Below are 21,763 nucleotides of genomic sequence, written 5' to 3' on the forward strand. Positions count from 1 at the left end.
GAAAAGACAAGTTTAGCACTGCAGCAGGAGATAGTAAGGAGACTGCAAGGAGTGGGACTATGTCAGGACTTTTTAAGGGTTTAAAAACCAATAAACCAAGAGACTCCAAACTTAATCTCAGCCTCAATGCGCAGGAGAGCTCGATGGAGCCAGGGGAGACAGGAAAAGTCTGTACTAAAAACAGTAGTGGTGCAAGAAGTGTTCTGGGGTTTTAATCCACGATGGGAGATAAATTCCTTGTTAGCCTTGGGCAAAACATGTAAGAACTTGGTTTCCATTTCCTGCTTTGTAAAATCGCTCATGTGGGAATATCATCCGAGCACTGGGAGGTGCTGCTGGCAGACAAGTCCTGTTTCCAAAAGCAAGGAGGGAACACAGGGAGGCCAGCCTCATGACAAACCAGGATAAGTACGTTCCTAAATCACCGCAGCACTTCCACGAGTTTACCCCGAGTGCTGAAGTTGCTACTGAAACTCAAATGCACTTCAGCTCTAAGTCAGGGTTTTTTTAAGTTTTTGAACATTACATTGCTACCCATCTCTGAGACCCCTTCTTTTCTGCTGCCTTTAATGAATATTTTTCATCTTTGTCATCTTTATTCTTTGATCTGGAGTTTCTTAGGGCAGGTAGGTCCTTCTTGCATGTCTGGGATATGCCCAGCACATCCAGAAAACTAAGAGAGTAAATGGACAACAACAATATTGTAAAGGTCTCTGATGATGAAAGGCTAATTTATTTATGTGCTGAGGTAGAAGGTAGCCCACTAACAGATTAAAAATTATGAAGGGATAATAAAAACAACTCAATCCAAATGCCTTTTTTTTTTTTTTTAGCAGTGGGGGGGGGTTTAGACCTGTTGTGCTTTCCATCTCTCTCTGTGTGCCTGTGTTGTAAAAGTAGGTTATTAGTAAATCACTGAACCATATACAATTGTATTTTACAGGTATCATATTAAAACACCAATGATGAGCCACCCTATACATCATTTGATGGTTAGGTTATAAGCTTTTTTGATATAATTCACATGAATTATTTAAAAATATATAAATCATTTTTCTGTCTGCAGAAATAGTTCAGCCCTTTGCATTCTTGTCTGGTGTCACTACTGACTGCAGCTACTGGGAGCAGGAAAGGTGAATCTCTTAAAAGATTATTTTTTTCTAAGCGCACTTCAACTATGTAAATGTGATTACACTCAGATATTATTTAGTAGTCTTCATTTTCACAATGGAGTGCAAACATTAATTACTTCTCACAGTTGTAATCACTGCTGTTTTACAAAATAGGAAATTGGGTATAGTGCTTTGCTCATTTTAGTATGTGCAGCTCCCCAAGTGTGTCCCTGAGAAATGAGGCTGTTACAAAGAGACTTGTCCCAGGCCACGCTGGGAAGTGTCAAACTTGAATTAGGCAATTGCAGTGCCCTGACCCCAAATTGTGCTGGCTGATTTGAAAGGTCAGATGAGGTTGTGTCCACACCAGAAGATGACATCTAGACCGTCACTTGGCACACCTCTTTTGTCTTTTTCAATAATGATAAGATTTTGGTGACAACAGTACATGAAAGATGGGCTCTGCTGCAAAGACATAGCGTCCTGTTTTCTGTATAATTACCTCTCCGACTAGACAGGTCCTTGCAATGTGGATGTTGGGTAGGCAGCTGGTTGGTTTAAGCTAGACTTTTAGAATTCATTTTAGAGTGAGTTTGGCAAGCTTGCTTTTGAAAGTGGCGTTGTAGGCTGGCAACTCCTGTCTTCTCTCATCCGAGAAAATTGTGAGAGATGATTGTGCTCCTTTATGGGATGAGGTATGTCAAGAGCAGAGGCCACCTCGGTACCAGCCTATGCTGCTGCCCACCACAGTGACCCACCCAGGGTACAGGCAGGCAAGGGAGTGTCTCTGGCTGGCGTTTGTGATGGTTTCTATGCCCAAAAAAGAGGGGCGGAAGACTCAGGTACATGGAGAGAAGAGGTGGGAGGGCAGTCTCAGCCCTCTTGGAACAAACGCCAGGACTGGAGCCATGGGGACAACCTGGAGGGACAGCGATTTCTCCCTGAAGGATTTCTGCCTTTGGGGCCAGCAAAGCTCCTCCTGTGTTTGAGCCCCCCTATGTTTAGGGAAACAGGACTTCATACACCCTGTCTATGTCTGAAGAATAAGAGGCTTCATTATCACATTTCCTGCTAGCAGAAATAGTCTCTGGAGTGCAATAGTTAGGCTAGCCAAGCTGACCATAAAAAAGAAACGATATAGCCCCGGATGATTTAAATAACTGTTGTGAATGCACATTGCCCTGTGCTGACCTGCTCACAGTTATCCGATAAAGCTTCACGTAGATCTGTAAGGCGTTTTGCAAAAGCTGGTGGCATTCTGCTCATGCAAAGTGTTATTTAATAGATGGGAAATCATGCCAGCGGTGTCTGAAATGTTTTCTAGTCCAAGCCTAATTAAATTTCCACAGGAACCCCATTGCCAATCAAACATCTCTGGTTTGTTCAGACCTCCGATGCTTTGGTTCGTTTGAGACAGTCGTGTGACAGACCAGCGGCAGCCCAGGTAGCAACACCTATTAGTAAGTTGGCTGCGCTTCCCATTACCAGATACTATTTTCAGCTGCTCTGTATTTTGTCAGAATTTAAGATTTAAAATCTATCAGTTTTCCATTTCAGGCTGAAGTTTGTGGGGAAGTTTCAGCTCTATCACTGCAATTATTTCCAAGAATTAGACTCGGAAAACACATTTTTTTGCCCATTTATATTCAGTCAGAGCCTTGGGATGGGACTTTCTTATGTCTCCATAATATCTGAGACAAGAAATTTTCATTTGCTGTGAGTTCAGTATGTACTTTTGCATTTGCTGGGGCGGGGGGGAAGCTAGTGTTTGGCTTTGGCATGAGCTTCTGTAAATCTCTCTTTGCAGAGATTTTAATCCAATAAAAACATATTAGGGTTTGGCAGATAAGTTTTTCCCTAACTGAGTTTGCCTTGAGCAAAAAACTAGGCGGGGGTTTTTTGTTTGGTTTTTTTTGCTGGGACACTTGGGGAAAAGATGAGAGAGGGGAACGGCAGCAGTGGGGCAGGAGGCAGGAACGAGAGCGACAGTGGGGAGAGGAAACAGAAGGTGGAAAGAGGCTGGTGGGGCAGAAGGTTTTCATCTACACAAGTGTGCTTCTCCCTTCCCATACCAGGTTTCCTCAGTTCAAATGTGATTTTTTGTCTGGAAACCTGCTGACCAAATAAATCTTTACTGCTTTCTATTAATTTGCAGAGATGAGGAGAAGCATCCCTGTTTACTGTCTGCTCCTCTCACTGCATACCCAGCAGTGCTCATGAGTGACAGAGAGGGTTTCTCCCCCGAAACACAGTACTAGAGGCTTTGTGTATAACCTGTGCTGCTGACTCCAGTATAGGGTGCTTTATTCTGCCGTTCATTATACAGCAGAGAAATACCAAGTCCCTCAGAGGAATCCTCCCCGTGTCCCTGTTGCAAACTCTCTGCCTGCATCTAGATGCAGTTCTGCAGGTTTGCAGGACGGGCATCAGCGCTCTCCTCCGACACAGGACTTGCCGTTATCCCCCTGCCATATGCCCCTGCCTGCGGCTCCTTCCCTAAGTTCAACCTGAGCAGCTTTAAAACCAGAGGTGTTGAAATCCACAGAAGAGGACCCGGCGTAAGGCAAAGGTGAAGGGAGGATTGCAGGCAAGTATGGCAACGGTGTGTTTCACCTCCGTTCACAGTGTGAATATTTTGGCTGTCTAGTTAAGCTCTCAGAGAATGCAAATTTGTCAGCGGCAGCTGTAGGAGCTTGATGGTGGAAGAACAAAGTAGGAATTTATAATGTGCATATAATTGTAAAGAGAAGGATTTTTTAGTGAGAGATCAGTGGTAGTGCAGAGTAATAATCATCTTAAAGGGTGACTCTCTAGAATTAGTTGTTATTTTGTTTGAGTCCTTTGAAATAGTTTCCATACTATATAATTATCTTAAATTTTAAGTGCTTCCTACAGTGATAATGTGTGCATTTTTGCATTCTTATGTAAATGCTTTAGCAGTTCCCAGTGCAGAATTGGAAATGTCATTCAAAAACAGGTAATGGCTTTGCAAAATCTAGGGGAAGAAATTAATCGTTTTCTTCCACATCGTTTTACAGTTTGTATTCTGTGCTTGTGTGGCTGTGTTTTCAGCTCTGACAGAAGCCGCTTTTCAATAACAGACATCCAGTGATGGGATACGCTGAAGCAAAAAGCTGAATTTCACCAATCTGAGCTTAAAAAGACAAGAGACCGGCAGCCAAACTGTTATATCCTACAGAAAGAAAATAATTACTCTGTATACTCAATTAATCTGCACTCAGACATCCTAGGCAAAGCCAGTTAGGAATAATTATAAAAACATTCCACTGTAATGAAAGCCTAGGAATCCCTGATAAGATGATAATTTTTATGTGGTGTTGCTGAATTAAGTAAACATGAGTAGCTGGTCCCTCTGAGCACCCATGGACGTGGCGAAGGGCTGAGGCTGGGATCAAGGGCCTGGAGCGTCACTCTTGAAGGTTTCCTGCAAGTCACGTACCCCAGAAACCAGCCACTACCAGTCTGGGCACCTGGAGCTCTGCCAGCCCAGTCTGATGTACCTTGCTTCCAGTTTAGCAAAACACCACCAACTCACCTGGCTGCACTCCCCCAAATCCAGGGAAGAGTTAATTACTCGTTGAGCTACAGATGCTGCTGTACCTATGGCTAATTTTACAAATGCAAACGCAATGCCTAAAGCAATATTTGATGTTCAGTCTGACTCCCCTGAAGGTGCCATGTAGGAACAAGAAGGCATATCGACAGGTCACTCTGGGAAGGTACATTTGCCTGTTCAGACAGTAGATTATTTTGCAAGAGGGAGAAAAGGAATGAGCCTAGAGCTTCCCCATGAGGAGAGCGTTAGCTTGTGGTACAAGGGGCTTGCTTACACTGTAAAGCTAGTAATGGTGGAGGTTGTATTTGAACCAAAGAAACTAGGCAACAGTTCTGCATTGTACGGAAGTATGATGATTAAAGTATGAGGTTTAAAAGGCACTGCGTTTCACTAAAAAGCTAGGGCTGAGATTTCAAAGCAGACTGGGAGTTCAGCCACATACCTTCTACTAGTTTCAAAGAAGGATTTTTGTCTACCTTTGCTGAGCTGTTTTGAAAATTGACATTAATTCTTACATATCATTCACTTTTAATAATTTAGAGCTCAGTCCTGGAGCACTAACTTGGGCAAAGTTGTGATGCATTTCAATGGGAGCTTTGCCAAAATAAGACTGTAAGGTCTGGGGGCTGTTCCAGCGAAGGGGAAAGAAATCCCTGTAAATATTGCAAAGCAAAAACTGTATCTCGGATGTGCCCAAGGTAATTTCTTTCCATTTCAGCAGTCAGACTGCTGATGCCAAGGCTGATCTGGAGCAGACTCTCCCTGGCTTGGATGAGAGCAGAACTGAAATCCTCTTCTATACAATACTCGATATTAAAGCTCACTTAACCTATGTCACGTTGTGATGGGGGAGCTGCAGCATACTGGGAGGGACCAGTCCTGCTGAGGTCTCCAGCAGAGCTCACAGACTGGCCTTACCCCCCACAGTAACACTGGAGGAGGAACAGGGCCAGCACTTCTGCAGCTCAGTTTGTGGTTTGGTAGGAAAAGCCTGGCCCCCCGTTTGCTTTGCCCACCATGCCTCCTACCCCTCTCCTCTCCCTCCGTTCCCACCTGGGTCTTATCCCTGCCCGTTCCCAGCCCTCCCACCCCTGCCCTCACCTCCCTGCGGTTTCCCTGCTTGCCTCTCCCTGCCTGCAGGACACCGTCCCCGGCTGAGCACTGGCGGTGCAGGCCTTGCTCTGCCAGCGGCTGTCTCCGGGCCTCAGGCACTGCGGTGGCACAGGGCATGGCAGTGCTGCCCTAGGACATTGCACCTCTTCTTGCCATGCTCAGAAAGGACCAGAGGCTTTAGCAGAGCTGGGTCTGTAGTGTCGGAGTCAAACATGGCAGGTCCATGCTCCCTTATCCTCGCCGGGGGTAATTTATCCCAACTATGATCATTGAGGACAGGAAAATCCCAGACTGACCCAGCTTCTAACTTTGGTGTTTCTTTTAAGTGCCTGAAGGTAGACGAGATGAATCAAAGCTTGGACTTGCACACGCAGGTCCAGATTTGGACTCAGATCCTCAGGGATATTTAGATAGATGAATCCCATTTACTTCATTGGTAGTCTTACTTTATTTCAGTGGCAGAAATTAAATGGCATTTAGTTACCCCATTTGGTCTCCACAGGCTTAGCCTCAAAACCCTCAAAGCCCAAAGATGTCCACAGAGTCTTGCTTGCCTGCAGGAAAACTGCATTTCTGAACTTGCTAGCCGATATTCCTTGTGCAGGCTTCAGTAGGCAGGTGATAGGATTCATCAGCATTTCCCCTGAATCCTTGGTCTGCTGTGCCTTCTTCCCTCAGCCTTTTTTGCTGCTTGTTAGGTTATACTAACAACGGGTGGCCCTGGACAGAGAAATAGAAGATCAACCAGTGGTTAAATTGAAAGATGATCACCTTTTCTGATGGACAAGCTCACCTTTATACTTTCAATTGCAGGGTGGTTTAGCTCTCTGCCTGGCTGGCTGCAGCCAGCTATTATTTGCTGACTTGGAAATAGATAACCAGAGTTTAGAAGGAGAACTGATCCAAGACAGTTTAGATTCTCAAGAAAAAATACAACCGTAGTTTTCAAACTAAGCCTTGGACTTACCTTTCAGATTCCTCCTTGCAATACGATGCACAGCATCTGTTAATCTAGTGCCAGTTCTTTGTTTTAACTGTGCTTAAAAGCAGAGATACAAGGTTTGGTTTTAAAATCAGTGTTCACACCATTCAACTTTTTGTGTGATTCAGGGACGAAGATTTCTCTGCATTAGAACCCTTCTAAATCCTTTCAGGGAGCTCCCCGTCTGTTCAATAGGTAACACTGTCAGAGAAATTGAGATTGAGATGGTAAGTGTTCCTTGACTCACATTCTCAGGAAGTCTGAGAGACTTGCTGGTGCAGATGTGTAAGCCAGGGAGTGGTCATACCTATGTTTGAATTTAGTGGTTTGCTACTTTTTTCTCTGTGAGATAACTCAGAATGGCAACAGCTCTCCTGTCGAAATATTGTAATGCAGAGATCTGCAGTGTTTGGCTCATGGAGCAACTGTTCCACACCATTCCCAGAAATCTGCGATTGCAGTCCAGGCTATCTTAGGTTAGGCTTTTAAATTGCACCTCCCAGAGACATTTGGGTGTCCTCCAACTTTAAATTAGCTTTGCAAGTGTTTTACCAGGGACCTGTGTCTCCTCTGCTGCTTAGACTATAGCAGCATGGTGTCTCCCAGAAGTCTGGCTCCAGAGTAATCTGTTACACAGCCCAGGGGCAGCAGCAAGTCGTAAAATAGCCAAATGACAGACCCTCGCAAAGTCCATATCACTGTGTGGGAAAGAAAACAGAGCTTTATAAGCTTATCTCTGTGCTCAGGCTGTCTCTTGGAAGGACAAGGGTTCCTATTAGACTGTGTATTTGTTTTAGAGAAAACTTCCCATAAATCACTGAAAAAGAAAGCATGTATTCTTAACTTCATTAGGACAGTTGTTGGAGGACTGTTAAGAGGACATATAATATTCAGCTCAGTCTCTAGATGTTAATGGCATAGCCACATCATGAAGTGAGATATTAGAAATGTTTGTTTCTTTCTGCATTATGTGGCTTGCTGGGGGCCCCTATTTAGAAGTAACAACTATAAAACCCAAAGAAACTGTATTTTGGAGGCAGCTTCATGGGCCTGTCTGATGTTTCAGTGAGGTTTCCCCGTGGCTTTGCCTGGGCTGGTTTCCGAGCAGCTGATGAGACGTGGAAGTGGCTGTTTGCTGCCCTCCTCATCTGTCTGACCTGTTCCTAGGGACGTATTCAGGCTTTGCACTGCGGTTCGGGTCCTGACTGTAACATCAAGCCTCGCATTTCTCAAGCTACGTGGTGCCAACTTGCTTGTTAGAGCAATGCAGTGTTTTAAATGCTAGTGCATCACTTCCCCGAATTACACACAGGCGTGTATGCGCTCCTGTTGCCTGTGCCTGTTGCAGGGGAGGGTGGGCTCTGCTCTGCTGCACAGTTTTTCATGTGTAAGGTGCTGGAAAACTTCCCCAAACTTGAATTTCCATTACTTTGATCCTCAAAGTGTTGCTTATAAGAAATGCATATATGTCATATACAGAGAGAAATTTAGCCTGTTCTCTGCATAAGTGTCCCTTCCTAGGTGGGGATTTACCTGCTGAAACAAATGCTTTCTGCCAGTCAGCATCAACTCTCAAATAAAGGGTCACTCTTACATCTCATCTCCCTTGTATAATCCTGTATTATCTTGTTATTAAAAGTTTTTGCCATCTGAAATCTCTCAAATCCCACAATTAGCCTGCCATCTAATGCAAACTTCCCTCTGAGATACTCTTAGCAGCATATGTTCAATAGCATAACTTAGGGAGCCATGAGGGTGGAGGAATTCCAAAGATCATCGCCGCTCTATATCAAGAAGCAGGGTTTGGCTGCCAGTAATGCCCTGGCACTGTCAAACTACCGAGGTTTGAAAAACATCCATCCGTGGCATTCATGAATAAACGGATTGCAGTAAATCAAGCTCATTTGAAAAGGTCTCATTACCATTTGGTCATACAGAGATGCTGGTTTGGTCAGGGCGGAGCTAACCAGCTCCTTGAACCTGTGACATTCCCATTATTATTAAGCTCAGTCTTCTTTATTTACACTTCGTAGTAAGCAAATAAGCTGAATTAACAGTGACAAATACCAAATATCCTTGATTTCTTAAAGCAAGACGTGTATGTTTCTTTGCAGACTACCTGAATATTAGAAAGCTAACCAAAATGCAGTAAAGGCATGGGTAGGATTTTCCTTCGTCATAATACATTGTGGATCAGGTCCTGAAAGAGTCACTGCTTTTGTTTAGCGTAATGACCTGCTTAACTTTCCCAACACTGATGTTATCCATGTTAAAAATTAAGCTTGTAGTGTAGTGCTTTGCAGAATAAAAAGCTAATTAATAGGCCTATTAGTTTGGTATTAATATTATTCTTAGTATATAATGCCAGTCCAAAGACTATACTGCATTTAGTACTTCACAGAGGTTTACAGTGGGTTCCCAAAACATGTTTTGTAGTATTGGTATAGGTGAGGCACCTCTACGGCAGTGATTCCAGCCCAGGCAGTGCAGGGGGATGGTCTGGGGAGAGAACAGCAGCCATCCGAGAGCACTGCTAACTGCACACGAGGAATAACAGCAGACAGGACAAATGCCTTTGCCAGAACTCCAGTGGAAAAGGACAGTATTGAACACCAAAGTATCGGCTAATCCATAGCGCCATAAATATGCATCCACATTAATAAAATATACAGGCCAAATGGCAGGGCTGTCCTTTCGTGCGGAATAGACTCTAAGCTGACAGTGAAGCAAGGTCCTGTTTGATGTAACGTGGCATTATTTCTTCTCCTGCAGCTCATGCTGTTATTTATCTTCCACTTGCAGCTTCTCGCAGTCAGTGAGCAGAGGCAATTTCTAGTGTGCAGAAAAAGAGCTCATTCAGCAGCATCTGTCTCTAAGCGCTTCCTCTGGGGCAGACTCCATCTTTCTTCTTTAGTGTCAGCGAGGCGGCTGGTGGTAGTTTGGGAAGGTCCGAGCTGAGCTGAGGCTGTGCTTGGGAGAGCTCCCTGCTCAGCTTTTGGGTGGAAGAGCACTGCCTCCACGAGTTTGCCATCAGAAACATAGGATGGCACCTCACCAGAGCAGCAAAGGAAAAGGAGATCACTTCCACATCGATTTACCCATCGTAACTCACAGCAGTTGTACAGACAGGCTTTCAGCCAGCTTGCAGGTTACCACAGAAACAGCATTCCCTGTTATCACCTATTCCCACGGGAAGGACTGTAGCACTTGTTCTGACTGTTGTTCGTTCAGCTGCCCTTCCCCCAAAAAAGAGAAACCTTTGTGTGCTTTCCTTTTTTCCATAGAATTTTAGGAGCATCTGCTGCTAAAAGGGTCATGTCCCTGCTTGTAATTAAACAGACAGATTTAGAGCTTGCTGCAAATGCTGATTAGCTTGTTGTTTTTCAGCACTTTAAGATAAATCTGCATGAATTCATGGGTGACAGTCTGAAGGAGATCTCTTCCATCTCCTTACCCCAGGGCTGATGTCCTGTATCTAGGATACAGGAGTAAATCCCACACTCTTCTAATTAGCCCTGCTACTTCTGCAGAGCCTGTCTGGGGAGCTCCCTGCTGCCGGGAGAGCTGCGACCACAAAAGTGTCAGGAGCATTTGGTGATGCAGTGCTCCAGCATCGCTGCCCATCCTTTCTGCTGAGGCTGGGGATGCCCCAGTGTGGCTGTTGCTGCCTGCTGAACCCCATCCCAGGTTACCTGTCTCCCGCAGCCCCTCGCAGCCCACATAACTGCAAGCAGCATTTTGGGATGGTACGGCCAAGGCATTCAATGTGGCAGTAGAAGGATTGTGCTGCCCTTCTTGCCCCTCGCTCCCAGGTGGTGTTTTAACAAATGCTGGCCAAGTCACCTTGTTCCAGGAGCAAATTAACCCACGGCTGCCGCCCTGTGCTCTGCAGCCCCAGCAGCAGCAGTGTGGGTTTCCCCCAGTGGCCGCGATCATGTAGACAAATACAAGAGCAATTGTGTAAAAGGGCTACTGGGACAGGAATGTGTTTTCTTTCTCAGCTGCTCTTGCCAGCTCACAGACATCTCCCCCTCGCAGCGGCTGGGCTGTGACAAAGCGATGTCTCTTCATGCCACACTCATCTGCCTGATGGAGCGACTTTTCCTCGGTGTGTTCTTGCTGCAGCTTGTTGCTGCTCGGTGGAAGATACCAGGCGTTGCATGGATTCTCTGTCCCCGTGTCCCACTGAGGGGTGGCATACAAAGCCAAAGGGAGAGCTGGAAGGCAATTAGCGACTCAGAGGAACAAACCACAAGTAGTTCACTCAAAACAAGGCAGTTGCAATGTCTCCTAAGGCTCAGGCTCCTCTTATTCCTTCAGCATCTCATGCCACTGGCCATGTTCAGCGAATGGCAATGGGCTCAGGACTTGGCCATTAAAACGAGTGGGATGCAGGGCTGTCTATAACTGAAAGCAGAACATGGGCCCCATACTTCAAAAGGAGTTTTTCAACTTAGTTATATTTTTTTTAAAAAAGTAATGCGTGACAAGCTGAGGACATTCTGCACAACAGCTGTGTCAGAGAGATTTGACAATACCAGGATTTGATGTCAGTTATAACTGCTAGAAATCTGATTGCAATGGCTGGCAGGTTATCTGTGTAATAACGGGTATGTTATAAAATAGGTTGCTTAGCATCTTTGGGGCTCTCTGCTCTAGTTCTGGGGAAGAAAGCTGTCCTATCTGCCTTTTGCTTCCTTCTCCCTCCCTTTAATATTTAAGCTTGGGTACACTGACTGATCAGAGGGTCAGAAATACCATAAAATTGGACCATATTTATCAGAAACACAACTTAAAAGATCGAGAACTTTTGTACGAATGCACAATAGTGAGGCTGAACAGCAAAGACTATTTTACTTTGTCATAAGACAAATGACTGAAAATTTCTTACCTCCGTTATGCAACTAAATGGTACAGCCTCTTTTTAAATGTTGTGTTTCAGTTCTGGAAATGATAGAGAAAAAAAATTGAAAGGATTCAGTGAAGGGTAATGAAAATGATTGGAGGCACAGAGAACCTTTCATATGAGGAGATATTTAAAAAGATTAGGCCCGCTTAGTTAAGACAAGAGATGAATAAGCAGAGACATGATAGAGAGATGTGGGGTAATGAATGGCACAGAAGAGGCACACTGGGTACTTTTATGTGCTGTTTTCCAAAATTAAAAGCTGAGAAGAAAGCTGTAAAAAAATAAGACAAGAAATTTGCTTATGATAAAAAACAATGGATACATTCTAAGTATGTTTTCCATAGTGCTGGCTTCACCTGTGGAAGCCACTGTCACAGGGAACAGAGGCAATGAGCTTAGGAAAATTCTGAAAAGGATTGGCTGCTCTGGGGAAAATCACGAGCCTGCTGAGAGGAAAAGGGAGTTTTCTTGCAGCTTTGAATGGGGGCAGGATTCACCAGTTGGCATGATCCCAAGGCTGCTGAAATGAACCTCTATCCTCAGTGGGCTCTGGGTATTCATACACTACCCACAGCTACCTATGCACTAGGTATAGATATTTACCCGCTTCAGCTGCCTTCGATGATGTAAGATGACTTGATTTCTCATCCAGGTTGAGCAGGCAGGATCTCTCCCCGCATGTCTTCAGGGAGCACATCTTTTCCAACATCCCTGTTTTCTGTAATGTCCATGCAGGTCATGTACTGAGGCAGCTCTTGGTTTTCAGTTGACCTGCTCGGAGGGTAGCTCTTGGTGCTCTGCTCAGCCAGGAAGGTTTAGTTCCTCTGCTTGACTCAGTCACGTGGGAGGGAGGATCATGAGAAGCTGTAGCAGATCAGATCCAAGGTCCAGCAAGTTCACCGCCCAAAGATGATCAGTGGCACATACCTAGAGAAGAATATTTGATCCGCGTGGCAGTACAGGGAAAACATGCAGGATACTTCCATCTCCCATTTTTCAACTGGGGATTACCTTAGCCAGAGGCTATAGTGGTGTTAACCAGTCCTTGACCAAACCTGGGAGTGCAGTCCATGAATCATAGGGCTTTATCATGCAATACAACCTTTGGCTAGACATTGAGAAAGTTACTCTAATCTTTTTTTTTTTTTAAACCCAAACACATGATTACGCTAGTAGAGAAGGTCTCTCTCCAAAGAGGCTTAATTACAGATTAACATGCAGGCTTTCCTTTACAGATTTTGAAGCAGTAACAAGACTTCTGTATGTGTGAAACAATAAAAATTAAATATGGTTAAAAAAATGGCTTCTAGGTAATAGTAGGATTGTATCACATATGTTGATCTTCTCTGTTGGTCTGGTTTAGAGCCCCCAGACAACCTGACAGGCACTTACTGCTTAATGAACCTTCCCAAGTTTCACAAAACAGGCAATGTTTAACGACTAGTTCCTTCCTTTTATCTTGTTAGAATTTCACTGATTTTGAACTAGGACTGGCAAGTGTGGTGCCCTAAAGCCACAGAAATTAAAAAAAGGGTAGGTGCAAGCATTAGAAGGTATTAAAATATTTATAGAGGACTTGATCATTCAGGTAATTGCAGAGGTTTCCCTGTACCATGCTTCCAGGATCATCAGAGGTGCACATGATGCAGAAGCACTGATGTAGAAGAGAAGCGTTTGGGGGCAAAGTGGATCTTCGTTCTTTCTTATTCATACCAAGTAAATTACGTCTCATAACTTTGTGGGATGGATTAGGAAAGGGACCTGTGTTTGACATCTGTGAGGTGTTCTCCTGGGCATCTTGCAGAACTTTAAATCACAGTACAGGCTTTCTCTAACAGGATTAATTTCCTCTGCAGTAATCAGAAGAGTGTCTTCTTTCTGAATGTATGATGCGTTAGTTCTCTTGCCCCAATTAAGGAGTGCTTTGGTTAATCAACACAGTCGTAGAAGTGAAGCATCACCAAAAGACAGGGGAACAATAATATGGTCATGCATAGTTCCTATCTCAATTAAATTTCAGCACTGTTTACAGTCACTGAGTCTTTTCCCCTGGGGTCATCAGGCAGTACATCCATTCCATGGGCAGAGGATGCTGAGAGGTGACGCACCAAGCTTTAAATAGGTATTTATTGATGTGCCTAAACGCCACTTAAAAATCTGGGCAAAGATGACTTGGACAAGTTTTCACAACTGAGTCACTGATAAGGCTAGAAAAAGAGTAATGGACAAAACCCTCTAAATCTCTGTATTTGTAATTAGCATGTTTTCTGCTTCAGTTCACTGTGTGCATTTTTCCCTCAGTTTGTGCATTTGATTTGCTGTGCAAAGGAACAATGTCAAGGGAATAATTACAGGATCTTTTCAATGCTTTTCTCATAGATTCAGAGAATACCTAGTGACAACCTGAAATCTTACTCTGGAGATGCTGGATATCCACTTGCTTCCTTGGGCTCCATTTTACTTTTTCTGGAAGCTTTGTCCTAAATAAATGTACACATCCCTGACAGTTTGTGTTTCACTTGATAAATTCCTGCTTATTGCACTATCCCAGGCAATTCCATGCTATGGAGTTGTTTGGGATCACCTTCCAGGAAAATTGTGCCTTCATATCACTCCTGCCAGGAAGTGGGTTTCCTGATGAAATAATTTTGAATTTAATTTTCTTCCTTGCATAGTCACATGGCCGGAACACATGCCTTCACATTGTAGGGAACTCAAGAGGAATTACAGCCTTCCACAAATGCCCGTTCAGCAGTAGTTTTTTGTTCTAGCAGCAGTTAGTTCGGCTTTAAAGCACCTCCTGAGGGCTTTGCGCTGCCTATGATGTCTCTACGAGAACTCACCTGGAAGAGGCGTAGCCAAAATGAAGCTCCGCACTGCACTGATATAGCATGTCTTCAAAAGCCCACACAGCTTTTTGATGAGCATGTCTTTTGCTGTGACTGGCAACTGTTGAATACAGTCACGATTACATTTAGTGGTGGACTTGGCAGTGCTAGGTTAACAGTTGGACTCAGTGATCTTAAAAGTCTTTTCCAACCTAAACGATTCTGTGATTCTACATGGTCAAACAGCCTTCCTAATCACAGTCCTGCAAGACCTGTACGCATTCATATATTGTGAGTTGCTCCCACTGAAATCACTAGGATTCCTCAAAATAGGTAAATGTAAGCAAAACGGACAATATTGTGGGATTGGAACCTATCTGTGGGAACTGTAATATATCTGATCCAGAATAAATTGCTTCAAGATAATTGTACGTTTCCATTCCTATAGCAAACAGCTTTTGGTGGCTTCACGAAATACCGGTATCTTCAGAGAGTCTTCTCACATTGGTGATCTAAAAGCTGTTATTTCTGATAACGTTAAAGTTGAAGTATTCACATCTTGTGCTGTTGATATCGCTGCACATTACAGGGTGATGATCCAGAGGATACACCCTGGAACTTCACATGCCAAGATGGAGAAAATCAATCTCTGTTAATAAAAAAAGGCAGGCTCAGTGGCACAGAAAATCACTACACTGGAGCCTTAAAGAGGCTCCTTCAAAAATTCATTATTATAGAATGGAATCCTGGGCTACATTATAGTCCTGAAAGGGAGGGAGGGAAAAAAATCCAATTTTCATTAGGTGGAGAAAATAAAGAATAAATCCCACAAGCAGACAAAGCCATTGATCACATGGAACATAATTATATGCTTAATATGTAAGAACATTTTCCAAGTTTCCCAAGTACCCAATATTTTTCCCAAATACTTTTCAAAGTTAATTTTTCTTTTCTTGTTTGTTTATCCATGTCCCTAGCACTAAATCTATCTGAATAAAATTTCTGATTGTTCTGGTCAACTGCTGTGTGGTGGCTGCAGGACATTCAACCTATAGTGACATACATTTAACAAACTCAGTATTGACCTAATGACTTAAACTCGCTACTCAGTAAAGTATTTGGTGATGTCCTCTGCTGATGGTATCCATGATACAAATACAGTATGCAATAAATACCAGAGAGCAAACGTCTTTGCCCTCCTTATGTGCACTGTGCCTACAGCCATCCTGATGAGAGGCTTCTATAGTATGACAGAAACTTGAAGACACTAAATACCTTTCTTAAAAGCAGATTTCCCATTTTCTGTCTATGGGGAGTCTGAATTCCTGCTTCACAATCACTTGGGGCCCAGAATAATTAATATTCAGTCCTGCAGTGTAGGTGAGTGTGATGGCTGATAATTTGGATGGTCTTTGGCTTGAAACACGGCTTTTTCACAATTAGAGCAGGAAGAATTCCAGCTTCGCTTTTACAGTATTTTCGCTTTCAGCCTTGGCATACCTGTAATGCAGTATTTGTATGGAAGAGACTGGATTATTTTAGATATAATCTAGTCACCTGCCTGGAAATACAGCCACTCTAAGTGTATGCTACAAGGCCTTTTTACCATATTATCATACACCAAATTATTCTTTTTTAATTATTTTTCACATATTTAATGCAGCTGCAGATCTATTCATGAAGGAACATTTCAGTAGTTCAGCTGATCAGCTCAAAACGAAGACGCTCCTGACAATTCATCTTCTTGCTTACTTAAGCATGGCTGAGTCACGACTACAGCGAATCCAGCACTTTCTTTAACTATTATTTATTCATTCATTCGTTCGTTCGTTCATTGTTAGGGTGCATGTGTGAGGGGCTTGGGTGAGTGCAATTTACTATCGTGTAGGTGCCATCATCCCTGACTTCTGAGGTAAGCTGAGATTGAAATACTATTTCACACAAATACCTATTTTTCATCTGTTTTGTGTAACAATATATTCATAACATTGGACTTCTCAGAACTCATTCGAATTATTTTCATTGCAAAGATGGACAAAGAGGACAGCTGAGAGACAGGAAAAAACTGGCCTTAGAATTCAATGCTTATTGATAAATTTTCAATAGGATTGACTATATGAGCTGGAAAAGATCAGTTTTAATTTTTAAAGAATATTGAAGAATTTGGCAGCTAAGATAACATAATGGCCAATTTGCACTTGCTGCTCTGCACTGTATTTTGAACTGATGTGCTGACAGAAGTCCTGTCCGTACCCAGTTGGGTTGGCACATGGACTTGCCAACTCAGAAAAGTACATTTTAATTGTAATGCCCCCAAATCAGGAGCACATTTGCTAGCATTCCTCATTCAGAGCTTCCCTCTGCAGTTCTCCCCAGCTCTTTTTTTAATAAGTAGAAAGACACATGTTGGACTAAACTGAAGGCAAGTGATGGGTGAGAACAAACTCTTGCAAAAGGTAAGTAGCTGCTTAGTATTCAGGAGCAAGCAGAGCACTTCAGCTTCTGCAAACAGCTCATGTGGGATCTACTTTTATTTGGCAAGAAGGATGCCTTTCCCACCGGGCAGCACCTTTCTGAAGCTGCAGCCGTAGCCAAGGAATTAAGCAGATGTCAGTCAATGCAAAGGGGCACGATTCTGTGCCAAGCCAGTCAGGTGAATGAGGTGGTCTGCTTTGGTGCAAGAAAAATTGGAAGGGAATTTGTTGTGGTAACTGAGCACGTTATAGAGAGGTGTCTTTGTTTCCGTGCCCTGCTGTTCGTCGTGAGAAATCACCACCATGGTAGTTATTGCTGAATCGCAAGAAGCTCCAGGGAGGGGATTACTGCCTGTGATGCTCGTGGGGGATGGCTGTCAGGCTCGTGTGCCCCATCAGGCCCGTGTCTGGCTGTACACGGGCTCAACTGCAAACTCACTCACAGCAGCACAACACTTCCACCACAGCTTGTTATCACAAGCCTCACAGCCAAGGGAAAAATCAGGGGTGAGGGACTTTTGTAGTGTTTTTCTTTCTGTCTCCTCACTGTTTCTGTCCCTCTGTTTCAAGGGAGTCTGCGGGCTGTTGACTCCGGCTGCTCATACTGAGGTTAACTTGCTTCCCTAAGAGAGCCGGAGTAAATGTTGTGGTTCTGTTTGCAATCTGACCCTCTGTGTACAAGCAGGCCTTTTGTACCCAAAACAGCTCCAAATTACTGTACATAAACCATAATCTTCTGGTGGGAGCACTGTAGTTTTCCATTTTGCTGCTAATTGGATGATACGCTTGCAACTTTGTTAACATGGCTAGTGCTGGGCAGAGTACAGTGATGGAAGGCTTTTATTTAGAAATCTTGCAAAAAAGCAGTGACTGTGCCCGTTTGACAGCAATTGAAACCAATTGTTAATTAACTAAATAACAGCCAATTAGCTTGAAGAAAAAAAGAAGAAAATTGCTTACGTCACATTCTTTGTTGAAGCAAATGTCAGTCAGAGGATAGGAGGTTTTTTCTTTCTCCTATGAGAAGACAAAATAGCAAAAGATGTGCAGAAAATGCACAGGTTTTTTTTTTAAATACCATCTTTTTCTCACACAAGAATATTTGAGCAACTAGATAAGAATATCTTAGACTCCTGAGACATTTAATTTCCTTTGATTTTTTAAAATCAAAATCACAATCATTATGCAAGCACAATTTTTCCTCCTTTCTTTCACACCGCTGTAGGATACTTTAAGCACAAGGGCAGCTCCACTGAAGCTGGCTGCTTTCACAAGACCAGCAAACAGCTGGCTACTGTGCGGTGCGGCAACAGGCAGGATTGTGATATTAACATTTGCATCACCAGACCAAGCCCTTCCTATTTCATATTTTATGGACTTTTAGGGGTCCACAGGTGAGACATTGTCGGAACTTGTAACGTTAAAAAACCTGAAGCACCCAGAGGCATTAGGAAGCAGCAGAGTGGTGCTGTCAGGACTGGCATTTTGGTCTTTGATCCCTCTAAGACCCATGTTTCATGCCTGTATCCTTTTTTGAATCTGGGCAATACTGCCAAAAGGTATTGAGTGAGTCAAGACTATTGCACAGTGAAAGCCAGTCACACCACTGGCAGGAAGAAAAAGTCTCTCTCCTGGATTGTTGCTCTTTATTTTAACTGTTAGCCCAATACCATCTCCCCAAAAGAAGCAGCGCAATTCAACATGAAGACTAAAGCTTGATGCTATACGCTTTCAGCTGTGGTACCCTTTAACTCTTGCCAGTCCCAGAGCAGAGGCTAATGTCTGCAGTGAGTCTCTGACAGCTGGGCTTTCAGGGGATGATATGCTGGGCCGAGAAAGAGCATAGATTAAACCAAAGAGGCAGCTGCTACAAGCTAACTTAATATTGCTGGGTTAGTAAGAGGCGACCATTTACTCATGGCATCTTGGCTTTGAATTTTTATTGCACTTTCCTCATAAGCAGTTAAGGCCAGCAGTTAATGCACAGAGGCATTACGTGGCCTCGCTTCTCGCCTGTGGGGCTGGACCACAGCTGGTCCCTTGGGGTTGACATCAGGGCTGTGTCTGCCTAATATCCATTAGTTGCATCAATCAATAATTCTTCACTTAGACTTTTTACTCGTTGTTCAGAAAGATTTTATTATGCTACTTTGAGCTGCTCACAGCGTCATTTCATGGGTTTCAAATTGTGTTACTCTCTTGTTAATACTTTTAGAGCCTGTGTTTCATAACTGGATAGTGGAGGGTGAGAGGTATGTCTTTTAACTGTTGGGAAAGCAATAAATATTGGATGCTTTTTCATTAACTGATGTGAGATTCAGCACTGCACATATTGATCTGTTACTTTCTTACAGGAACATTTTACACCTGAATGCAAGTTCAAAGAATCAGTATTTGAAAACTACTATGTGACGTATTCGTCAATGATCTATAGACAGCAACAGTCTGGCCGGGGTTGGTATTTGGGTCTTAACAAAGAAGGAGAAATAATGAAAGGAAACCACGTGAAGAAAAATAAACCTGCAGCACACTTTCTTCCAAAACCGTTAAAAGGTAATTGCTTGGGTTTGCTCCATCTATCTGAACTGACATTATCTTATATCAGAGATGTTTAATTGCTGTGCATACATATTTGAAGGGTTCAGCTACTTCTTACATAACAGGAGTATAACGTTCTGTAACACACTGTTAATGTAACCAGAGCTACATTTTTTTAGGTTTCTCTACGTTACCTCTGCATTTCGCTAATCTAACCAAATACGCGTATTAGTTTCTTTGTGCCCAGAGTCAGCGCTGCCTCCGCTTTACCTGAAATGGCTCAAACATCTGCTCGTATACAAGTAACAGGGCAAATCACAGCTGTCGACAGTGCTACTTCACGATTAATAAGGAAATGTTGACTTATATCAGCTTAGGTCTATCTTGCAGAGTTTTGTAAGTGCAGCGGGTAGGTGGGTGATTTAACTGGGAGAGGGAGGGAGCTGTGGTTTTTCCCTTCTCTAAAATGTCATTCCCTTGAAGAGGACCTCAGAGGTTCTTAGGGAGTGTTTGAAATGGAAGAGGTCTCCTTGCCATGTTTCTTTCATTCACTCCTTACATTGCATATTGCTGAATGGAAAATCCCAACATTTTGCAGCCGGACTTTGCACCAACAGACTGAATAGCCCGTAATGCGTGCTGACGTGCTCCCTCTCTTTTGCTTTGCAGTGGCCATGTACAAAGAGCCTTCTCTCCACGATCTCACAGAGTTCTCAAGATCTGGAAGTGGGACCCCAACAAAGAGCAGAAGTGTTTCAGGAGTGCTAAATGGGGGTAAATCCATGAGCCAAAACGAGTCAACGTAGCCAGGTTCAGGCAAGCCAAGTGCTCTCTAAACAGAACCTTACCTCTGGATGCAGTTGAATTCTTACTAGCAGTCTTTCATCCAAACGTTCAATTGCCCAGGACAAGCCACCGAACTTGCATAGGTCACTCGTTTATCAGCCATTAGATCTACTGGTTGTCAAAGGATATACCCCAATAATGTAGAATATGCTTGTGCATATCACAAGGCACTTGGATAGCCAGCAAACATAACTGCGGAATAAATCTCGGAGAAGAAATGTCCAGGTCTTTCTCTCTCTCTCTTTTTCTGTCTCTCTTTCTCTCTCTCTCTCTCCTATGCTTTGTGGAATACGAAACAAAAACATTTCACAGCATTCACTGCTGATAAGAATTTGCTTTCCAACTCAGAAAAAGACCACTTTTGCTCTTCAAAGGAAATTTTAATGCTTGTATGTTTTATAGGGGCAAACAAAAAACAAATATGTAAACTCTGTTGTTTCCTTGGCTTACCGTTTTATATCTAAGGCTTGATAAAAAATGTATCCTTTAATTTGGAATAGTGCAACTTTTTGATTTCTGAACTCCAATGGGTCTTTAAAGCTATGTCTTTAAAAAAATAATTAAAAAATCAGGGTTGGAACTGAGAGTTGGTGTCTCAGGCTCAAGCAAACAGTGTTCTTGTGGTTTTAAACACAACGAAATATAAATTTTTATAGATTTGTAGTTTCTGGTAAAGTTCTTGTGCTAACCCCAGTCTGTAGGAATTGAGTTGTTTTGTTATCCCAAGTGGAAGTTAACAGAAAGGGATAAAATTATCCTCCAGTGTAGATTTCTCTTAATTCCATTTTGTGTGTCATGTTAAACTATTGTTGTGGCTTCTTTTCTAAAGACAGAAACTGTGGAATTAAGGTGACTTAATTTTTTTATAAGAAACGTCTTATTTGTAAAAGTCCTTCTTTCACTGTAACGGGCACGTGAATATTGTGTAGGAGGAAGCGTTAGGACAGGTTACCCCTAAACAACATATACTTATACATGCTATTGGAAACAATTGTTTAAAAAATGTAGTTAGGTTTCCATTTAGGTCATCATGTCTGTTGCATGGGAGAAAGTTGGAATATTGGCATAGAGTTGCATGATGTGTAAGATTTTGTGCATTAATCATTGTTGGATTCTGTGCTCCAAAACTGACATAGTTCTGTACAGGCAGCTTTCTGCCTCGTACAAACGAGTTGTTTATTATTTGTTGTATACACAACCATGCACTGAATAAACTATTTATATTAAGATGTACTTTTTAAAAAAGCTTGTTTGATTATATGATGTACATCCATGATTAATTTCAAGGGAAAGGGTTGGCAGTTAAATTACAAAGTTATAAAAGATACTGTAATTAATGTTCAAAATCTTTCTATGTAATGCGTTATTCCCCTGTAATGCCATA

The 21,763-nt window shown here is 42.9% G+C and overlaps 1 protein-coding gene across 2 annotated transcripts in view; it reads left to right on the forward strand.

Moving 5' to 3' along the window:
• The window catches only part of FGF13 (fibroblast growth factor 13), a 117,017-nt gene extending 95,405 nt beyond the window's left edge, over positions 1–21,612 (forward strand). For both annotated transcript variants that reach the window (XM_050901692.1, XM_050901691.1), the window contains exons 4-5: positions 19,350–19,548; positions 20,203–21,612. In XM_050901692.1, coding sequence (XP_050757649.1) covers positions 19,350–19,548; positions 20,203–20,339 — 336 coding nt within the window. In that variant the 3' untranslated portion in view covers positions 20,340–21,612. The remainder of the gene's footprint in view (positions 1–19,349; positions 19,549–20,202) is intronic.
• The last annotated feature ends 151 nt before the right edge of the window (positions 21,613–21,763 follow it).

This window comes from Gymnogyps californianus, chromosome 9 (genome assembly GCF_018139145.2).
Source record: "Gymnogyps californianus isolate 813 chromosome 9, ASM1813914v2, whole genome shotgun sequence".
Classification (NCBI taxonomy): Eukaryota; Metazoa; Chordata; class Aves; order Accipitriformes; family Cathartidae; genus Gymnogyps; species Gymnogyps californianus.